Source organism: Gorilla gorilla, chromosome 16 (genome assembly GCF_029281585.2).
Source record: "Gorilla gorilla gorilla isolate KB3781 chromosome 16, NHGRI_mGorGor1-v2.1_pri, whole genome shotgun sequence".
In the NCBI taxonomy this organism is placed as follows: domain Eukaryota; kingdom Metazoa; phylum Chordata; class Mammalia; order Primates; family Hominidae; genus Gorilla; species Gorilla gorilla.
Window position 1 is genome coordinate 44,604,854 of NC_073240.2, and position 8,145 is coordinate 44,612,998.

Consider the following 8,145-nt stretch of genomic DNA (forward strand, 5'->3'; position numbering starts at 1 on the left):
TTTGACTGGGGACTTGGGGGGATGGGGTTGGAGGAATGACTGCCCTTTCCCACCAAAAAAGGGAGAACTCTTTAGATTCAGATTGTGGATATGTAGACTTAATAAGTGAAACATCACAGAAGAAGCCTTTATTATACAATGACAACCAAACAAGTACTCCGGATATGCGGTAGAGGAATCCTCTAAGAACCATAGAGACTTCTTTTCTGTGATTTTTGTTCCCCACCCTTGAACACCATCTCTAGGATGGAGTTGGCCTAAGAGTGAATGCTGCAAGATCTGTGTTTATGCCTCTTTTCCTCATTCTTCCTCAGTTTGTTCGTCTGCTTGAAAGTTGGCCAAAAAATCCTGCTGCTCACCGACTTCCCGTGGTCAGCTGCTGTCAAGCGTTCACTTTCTCTTCTGTCATTCCTCATGGAATGAAGGTGGTTTTGTCTTCCCGCTTCCCTTGACCTCAAAATCAGGATTAAAACCTGGGGTAGCCTTTGTGCTCCTTTCTTCTATGCCCTGGTTGGTTCTGTGGTTCTGGGCTTCTTATATCCGTGTGCCCAGGGCTGAACTGCTTATTTTCCTTTCTCCAAGGGCAGAGCTGAGTCTTCAGTCCGTGTTGGTCTTTCCCCACCCCCACTTCCAGCCCAAGAGCCAGGAAAGGGCTGGTGCCACACTGTCTGCTGGGATCAGCAGTGGTTCTTTGAGCTGCTGATTTGGGTGTTAGGCTCTTGAGCTGGGATGCAGATGTAACAGTAGCTCCAGTGAGTCAGACACTCTGCCCAGCACATTAGACTGTTTGACCACTTCTTCCAGTTCATAGTATTGACTTCAGCCCAAACGGAGATAACTCCCCGTGTGTCCTTGAGGTATTGAGCTGGGCTGGACAGCTCCCCTTGAGCCAACTCTAGGAGTACAATGTCAGGGGAACCCCAGTTTGTGAAAAGGACTTAGACTGGAGGATATTTGTTATCTGGGGATATGACGCGGTGGCGGCGGCGCCTCAAGATAAGGGGCTGGGGTTTCTGGGTGGGGGGCCAACAGAGTGGTGCCAGTAACAGCCCCAGATAGAGGAGTACGCAGGCCCAGCATGAGGCAACCTTGACCCAGAAGGTGGCCCAGCTACCCTTGATGAAGGTCTTTTCCAGTTCTGCTTCCTCATAGCTGTGTAACCAAAGGCTCTGGTTAGAGAATATGAAGGGCCTTAGCTTTTAGACCTGTTCTACCTCCTCACCAAATATAATGGCAGACCCATGTGTGTCTGGAATGGCCTTGAATTGCTGTTTCCTTAAAATAGCTAGCTCTTCAGGAGAGTATCTAAGGCCCACCTCCATCTTACCTGAACCAGTTGGTAAGGGTAACCATGACATAGAGTGAGGCAAGGAAGAAGACGAAGTGGAAGGCAGAATAGTTGTAGGAAAGATGCTGGACTTGGACTGCAGGAGCTGGAGGGGTTTCTTGGTCAGCTGGCCTAGCAGCCCCACCCCTTTGCCCTGGAGAGATGAAATGGCTGCTGGGAGCAGTGCTGCTGAAACACCTCTTCCCCTCTCCCCCAACTACCTTTGTTAAGGCTCTTGAGGGTTCTTATGGCACTCCACAGAGATCTACCACTTCTTATGGTTCCTCACTTGGCACTCACCTTTGTCTGCTTCCACTGTTTCAGGGCAGCAGAAACACAGTGAGGGCTTCTGTAAAACAGAACGCAGGTTTTGGAATGGTCTTAAAAGATGTGAGGGTGTTAATCTAGGAAACTTCCCCCGTGAAAAGATTGGTCTAGTATTAAAAAGTGGAGGCACACCTGGGTTCAAATTCTAGCTCCAGCATATAAGTGGCTGTGCAGACTTTGGTAAGATGTTTAATCTTTTGTGCCTCAATTTCTCCATTTGTAAAATGGAGCAAATACCTACCTCACAGGGTTGTTGTGAGGGTTAAATTAAATGAGATTATGTAAAAGTAGCACAGTTGCCTAGCACATTGTGGGTACTCAATAAAAGGTAATAGCAGCTATAATCTGAGCATTCTGGGTAGAGGTTGGTAGGATGTGTGTGTGTCTTTTTGTGGGGGAGGGAGGGTGTTGGGGATATGGAGCTCTTTATCCTCACCTGAAACTCATAGCTGTAAACCTTGACAATCCACAGGGGTCCAAATACCTCAGCCAGGTAGGAGGCCTCATTGCTGAGAAAGAATAGAGTTCTTAAGCTGGTTTAGTTAAATAGGGTGGGGCATTTACTACCAATTGGTCCATACTGGTAATCCTCAAAAGGGTACCATACTCCCTGTGCCCTTTTCCACCAAAGATTTAGAATTCGATTCATGTGAGAGCCCTAAGATCTTTGGACATATTTTAAATTCTCAAATCATTCCCCCCACCCCCTTCATCTCACAGATCATCTGACAAAGTACTGTTCTTAGAATTTGTCCGTTTGTGGGGAGCTTTTCTCACTCTAGTCTTGCTCTAAACTTTAAATAATCGTCCCAGACATTGTCCTTACCATCCTTCCCTGTCTTGGGCACCCTCCTTTCATACCTCCACCCTTGACACCTTTACGCACCAAGCAAAAAGCACACAAGCATACATGATGCTAGCACTCAGCATTGCTAGAGAGATATCTGGTGTTTGGGGTTCCATTTTACTCAGGCCAGGCAGGCACAGGGTGTGATTCTGTCCTTGAAGGATTACTGGGAAGGGACAACAGAAGAGATGGGTATTAACAATGAGCTAGGTATTTGGCAGGGGCAAAAAAAGGTCTTAGCATGGAGAATCCAGGTCCTGTCCCTTACCTCTCTCTGGAGGACGGCTGGACAGCGCAGAGAAAGTCAGATACATGATATAGCAGCTGATGACAGAAGCTTGTAGGAGGCCAGAGCGGGGTTGCTCTGAGGAGTGAGTATCATTGCTTTAGTCTACAGGCTGGTAATTTCCTCCATTTCTACCCCCACTTGTACTTCTGTCTCCCCATCCTTTGGTGTGGGTAGGGAAGCAGAGATTCTTTTATCAAATAATTGAGATTAGGGAGGTAATGAAACTTGCTATGCTTTTAAGGCCCCCAAAACCTGGAATGTTGTAGGACATGTACCCACTGAGGCGGATGCAAGGAGCGATGGAGAGGAAGGAGATGAAGCCACAGAAGCAAAGGTGCAGACTGAGGAGCATCTTGTTAAGCAGGCAGCCAGCTGGGTGTGTATAGTAGTGGAATAGGAGCACAGCTCCCACACCTGCCATGCTGTAGAATCCTAGGGTGGCCAGCAGGACAGCCAGGAACCAGCTGCAGTCTTGAGCTGCACCTGTCTGCCTAAGGATGGAAAGTGGGCAATGGCTTGGAGCTCCAGCATTTTTTTTTTTTTTTTTTTTGAGTTGGGAGTCTTGCTCTGTTGCCCAGACTGGAGTGCAATGGTGTGGTCTCAGCTCACTGCAACCTCCGCCTCCTGGGTTCAAGTGATTCTCCTACCTCAGCCTCCTGAGTAGCTGGGATTACAGGCACCTACCACCATGTCCAGCTAACTTTTATATTTTTACTAGAGATGGGGTTTCACCATGTTGGCCAGGCTGGTCTCAAACTCCTGACCTCATGATCCACCCACCTCGGCCTCCCAAAGTGCTGGGATTACAGGCATGAGCCACCGGGCCCAGCCGGAGCTCCAACTCTTTTACCCATTACCAGCTACTCCCCTGCTCTCAGAAGACTGGTGTGACTAGCCATCCTACTTGGCCCACACAGTCATCACATTCCTAAGCTTTTTTGATATTGCTCAGTGGGAAGCTGTGGGACCAGTGTTCTGCCGTGCCTTTTGCCCAGCCCTTTCCATGTGGTAATACTAGAAACCTCCCCAGGAAAAGCCTTTAGGGTTATGTGCCCCTTACCAGTTCTTGTTCCAGGAATGGGCAAAAGCTGTAATAAGCACCAACTGCAGTAGGATGAATGCAAAGCCTCCACAGATGCCAATGTAATGCCATGCTGCAAGATGGGCACCAGTGGAAAAATGTGGTCAAATTGTTACTCTTTTCTTTTTTTTTTTTTTGAGACAGAGTCTTGCTCTGTCACCCAGGCTAGAGTGCAGTGGTGTGATCTCAGCTCACTGCAACCTCTGCCTCCCGGGTTCAAGTGATTCTCCTGCCTCCACCTCCTGAGCAGCTGGGATTACAGGTGCGTGCCACCATGCCCGGCTAATATTTTGTATTTTTAGTAGAGATGGGGTTTCACCATGTTAGCCAGGATTGTCTTGATCTCCTGACCTCGTGATCCGCCCGCCTCAGCCTCCCAAAGTGCTGGGATTACAGGCGTGAGCCACTGCACCCGGCCGTTACTCCTCTTAACCCACTTGTTATCTTAGAAAACTTAGCCTACTCCTGCCAAGAGTGTGGGAGGGAGAGTACCTGGGAAGAGATGCTCATCAGGAATGCAGAAGGCAATAGCACAGAGACCTAACAGGAACAGCAGCTTGAGGAGCCAGAAGCTGGTTAGGAGGGAGAAAGAAAAACAGACTCAGGAGAAAAGGCAAAGGACAGTGAAGAGTGCCTATGGGGAAAGGCAAAAGAAAAACCAAAAATATAGGAAAGAGGACAGACGAGACAACTAAGGAGGAACCAATCCCAAATGAGAGGGGGCTGGGACAGGCCTACTGCACCTTATTCCAAATTCTAACTCAAAGATACTTAAATAATAGCATCTGGGCAATGTTTTACAGTTTATAAAGGATTATGTTACCAAGATAACCCCACTGTTACCTCCATTTTAGATGCTAGAAGCACAAAGTCTGGCTCAAGGTTAAACAGCAAGTACACGAGAAGCAGGGACTTAAACCTGTTTTCTGTCTTTTTACAGTGCTATTACTTCATCCTGGAATTTCCTTTACCCAGCTTGTGTCTACTTTCCCTCCTCTGTCCCCTCCCCACCCAGAAAGTACACACAAACCTATTATGCAGCTGTGCCCGCGGGCTGGTGGGGGAGTGGAGGTGGACTAGCAACACAGCCTGCAGCAGGTGGAAGGTGGCGGTTCCTGCACATACTCGGTACACAGCCCCAGAGCCACTGAGCACTGGACAGTCAGAGAGGCCAAACAGGTGGGCACACAACCCCGAGGGCATCTGGATCTGGGAGTGTGTGTGTGAGAAATGGCAGGACAAGTCATAATGCATGGAAAGGTACCTACTTGTCACGGGTATGACCACTCATTTGTCTCCTGCCCCCAACCGAAACCTTTTCTATCTTAGGGTTTTTCCTTTTATCTCTTCCCACCTGACAACCCGACCCCCTCTCACTTACCCTGTGTGTCTTGCCCCACACCCTTTCCACTACTGTCCTTGACAGCAGGAGGCAGCAGATTGCTGAGGCCCCCACATGGAGGAGGATGTAGAACAGGCGGCTGCAAGTGGATGCGGTGAGAGAGGGCCACCTAGAGTGGCAGCAGCTGGCACAAGGAGCAGGCCCACAGCAGCACACCTGGGAGTAGAGCAGATGCAAGGCAGCGAGGTGGAGACTTGCTGAGGAAAGGCATACGTTAATGTATGTGTGAGGTTAACCCAGGAGGTTGAATTCCAAAATTTCCCCTTCCCCTTTCTTCCTTTTACTCAGGTTCTGTTTCAAGCTGATTCCAGCCATTTGGGATTGCCTCCCACTGACAACTTAGTAGGGCTTTCATTATAAGCAGGCTTGAGATATCTGACCTTTCTCTCGACCTAAACACCTGGGGCTGGAAACATGGCGGGAGAGATTTACAGATTATACCTGGGGCAACGAACCAGAACGACATTAGAGGAGAAAAGAGGCCTGTCGTTTTTATTGGCTTCTGCACGTCTTCCTCCCCAGCTTCGGCCACTCTCCCCTTCGCACCCTCTCACCTCACAGAAGGGACTTTTCACTAGGACACTGCTGCCTCCGCTGTGCTGCTGTGCCAGGCCCAGGGAGGTGCCGGGGCTGGGGCCGGCCTTGGCACCCACCATCCTTGTCCCAGGGATTAGGCTTAGGTCCACCAGATGGAAGGCAGATGAGAGCAGCAGTTGCTTCTGTCCTCAGCCCATTGGACTGCCACTGTGTTGGGGCTGAGCACCCGGTCCCGGGCAGAATGGCGACGTCCGGAAGAGAACACTGACCTCCAGGTTGCGGTAAATGCACATGCCCTGTGAAGGAGCTTTGTCCTTAGGGCCTCAACACTGCGGCCACTCAGGCTGTTCTCTCCAGATTAGGGTGCAGTTTGTCTATCTGGCCCCCTGTGGATTAGCATTCTTTATTGGTTTAGGATTAGACGTCATTCAGGTTGAACGGAGTTCCCTGAGGTGGGTGGGTGCGTGTTTATGTGTTGAGGGGACTATTCCTAGTTTATGAGGTGGTTAAGGATGTCGGTGGGGTGGGCTGGAGCGGTGTCGGGTTAGGTCTGAGAGAAGGCCTCGCACAAAACACTGTACAATCCCGAAAGTAAGTCTGAGAGACGAACCGCCTTCCTCCCTGAAGCTTCTAGAACTGGAGCAGAAAGAAGGTGTGGCCCAGGGCCAACCCCGCCTCCTCCCCAGGCGGAAGCTGTGTGTCAGTTGCCGGAAGTCGGCGTGAGGTGGGGCTTATGCGGCGGCGTGGTGAAATAGATATGGCGACCGAGGGGGATGTGGAGCTGGAGTTGGAGACTGAGACCAGTGGACCAGAGCGGCCTCCGGAGAAGCCACGGAAACATGACAGCGGTGCGGCGGACTTGGAGCGGGTCACCGATTATGCAGAGGAGAAGGAGATCCAGAGTTCCAATCTGGAGACGGTAAGGTTGGCCAAGAGCATGTCGGGGCGGGCTGAGAGCAGAGGGGGGTTCTGAGGCTGTAGCTGGAAGCCAGCGCTCCAAGACGGGGTTCTGATCCCGATGGCGGGAGGAGGCAATAGGGTAGAGCCGAGGGAAACAGCGGTCACCGGAGCGCGCCGCTTGCCTAAAGGAGCTTGATAGTGGGATTAAGGGGACCTCAGGTGCATAGAATGGAATTAAACATAGTCCTTGCTACCTGGTAACACTTGTCATCGTGAATCCATGCATGAACCGCTTGTTTTGTTGGCCTTTTAGATTATTGGGAGTTGTGGGTAGCGGTGCAGTAACTAGACCTGCCTTTCCCATAGGCCATGTCTGTGATTGGAGACAGAAGGTCCCGGGAGCAGAAAGCCAAACAGGAGCGGTAAGTCTTCAGGGGCAGCCAACTTTAACAGTTCTTCCCTCCCCGGTCCCCAGACAAAAATAAAAACCATTATTAAGCCTTTATACCGTTCTTCAAATTTATCACCAATTCATGCAGATCTAGGCGCCACAACTTTACTCTTGTTAGCAGAAGGCCTCCTGGCAACACCTGCTGCCAAGACTCCAGGGGAAAGGAGTATTAGTGGGAGTTTTTTTTTTCAATCAAGGGTTTATCAAGATTTATTTACAGGGCACTTCTGGGAATGACCCTTCCTGGGAGTTTATGGTGTTGGTTGAGAATGAGGACTAATATATTTAAATATTTTTGCAGGGAGAAAGAACTGGCAAAAGTCACTATCAAGAAGGAAGATCTGGAGCTAATAGTGAGTGGTAGTGCCTAACTAGTGTATGCGGAGGGGAGGCTATTCTGCTTAATTTGGGTTGTTTCCTGAAACAAGCGGAGTCAGTATATTTGGTGGCACATTAATGCCTGGGAACCTATGTAACATGATTTTTTTCTGCAGATGACCGAGATGGAGATATCTCGAGCAGCAGCAGAACGCAGTTTGCGGGAACACATGGGCAACGTGGTAGAGGCGCTTATTGCCCTAACCAACTGATGCGTGCTTTCTCAAATATACCTACTGGATTAATTCATGGCAATAAAATTTTTTTTTGTCTTTTTCAGTTTTATCATCTTGGGTCAAGTAGAGTATATACTATATCCTATGTTGTGGGGAATTTATATGTTGGAGAATAACTGAATTTAAGTGACCCATTAAAATCTAGCACACCTGTATGAAAAATCAGCGTAGAAGAATACCTCATGTGCAGATGCTAGGTGGCAGGCCAGTCTCATTCATCTGACTAGCTCTCAACAGTATTCAAGGTACATCTGGAGTCTCAGCAGAGTTACTGTACTCAAATGGCATGTGTCTCCAAGACAGCTTATGAATATCTAAAAGGCCAGCTACCTGCCTAGGAGCCACTATATATATAGATAGATGTAGGTTA

The 8,145-nt window shown here is 49.2% G+C and overlaps 2 protein-coding genes across 2 annotated transcripts; one reads left to right on the forward strand and one right to left on the reverse strand.

The window, feature by feature from the left end:
• Positions 1-811: 811 nt before the first annotated feature.
• Positions 812-5,929, reverse strand: SERINC4 (serine incorporator 4). The gene is made up of 12 exons (XM_019010483.3): positions 5,828-5,929; positions 5,253-5,429; positions 4,902-5,080; positions 4,364-4,443; positions 3,851-3,944; positions 3,070-3,281; positions 2,770-2,865; positions 2,541-2,667; positions 2,091-2,163; positions 1,628-1,676; positions 1,328-1,481; positions 812-1,152 (listed from the first exon to the last, which is right to left on the reverse strand). Exons 1-12 carry the CDS (start codon positions 5,927-5,929, stop codon positions 939-941), a joined length of 1,557 nt encoding a protein of 518 aa, XP_018866028.3. The 3' UTR covers positions 812-938.
• HYPK (huntingtin interacting protein K) lies at positions 5,429-7,824 on the forward strand. Its single transcript, XM_019010479.4, has 5 exons — positions 5,429-6,091; positions 6,438-6,729; positions 7,077-7,132; positions 7,463-7,514; positions 7,656-7,824. Exons 2-5 carry the CDS (start codon positions 6,544-6,546, stop codon positions 7,749-7,751), a joined length of 390 nt encoding a protein of 129 aa, XP_018866024.1. The 5' UTR covers positions 5,429-6,091; positions 6,438-6,543; the 3' UTR covers positions 7,752-7,824.
• The last annotated feature ends 321 nt before the right edge of the window (positions 7,825-8,145 follow it).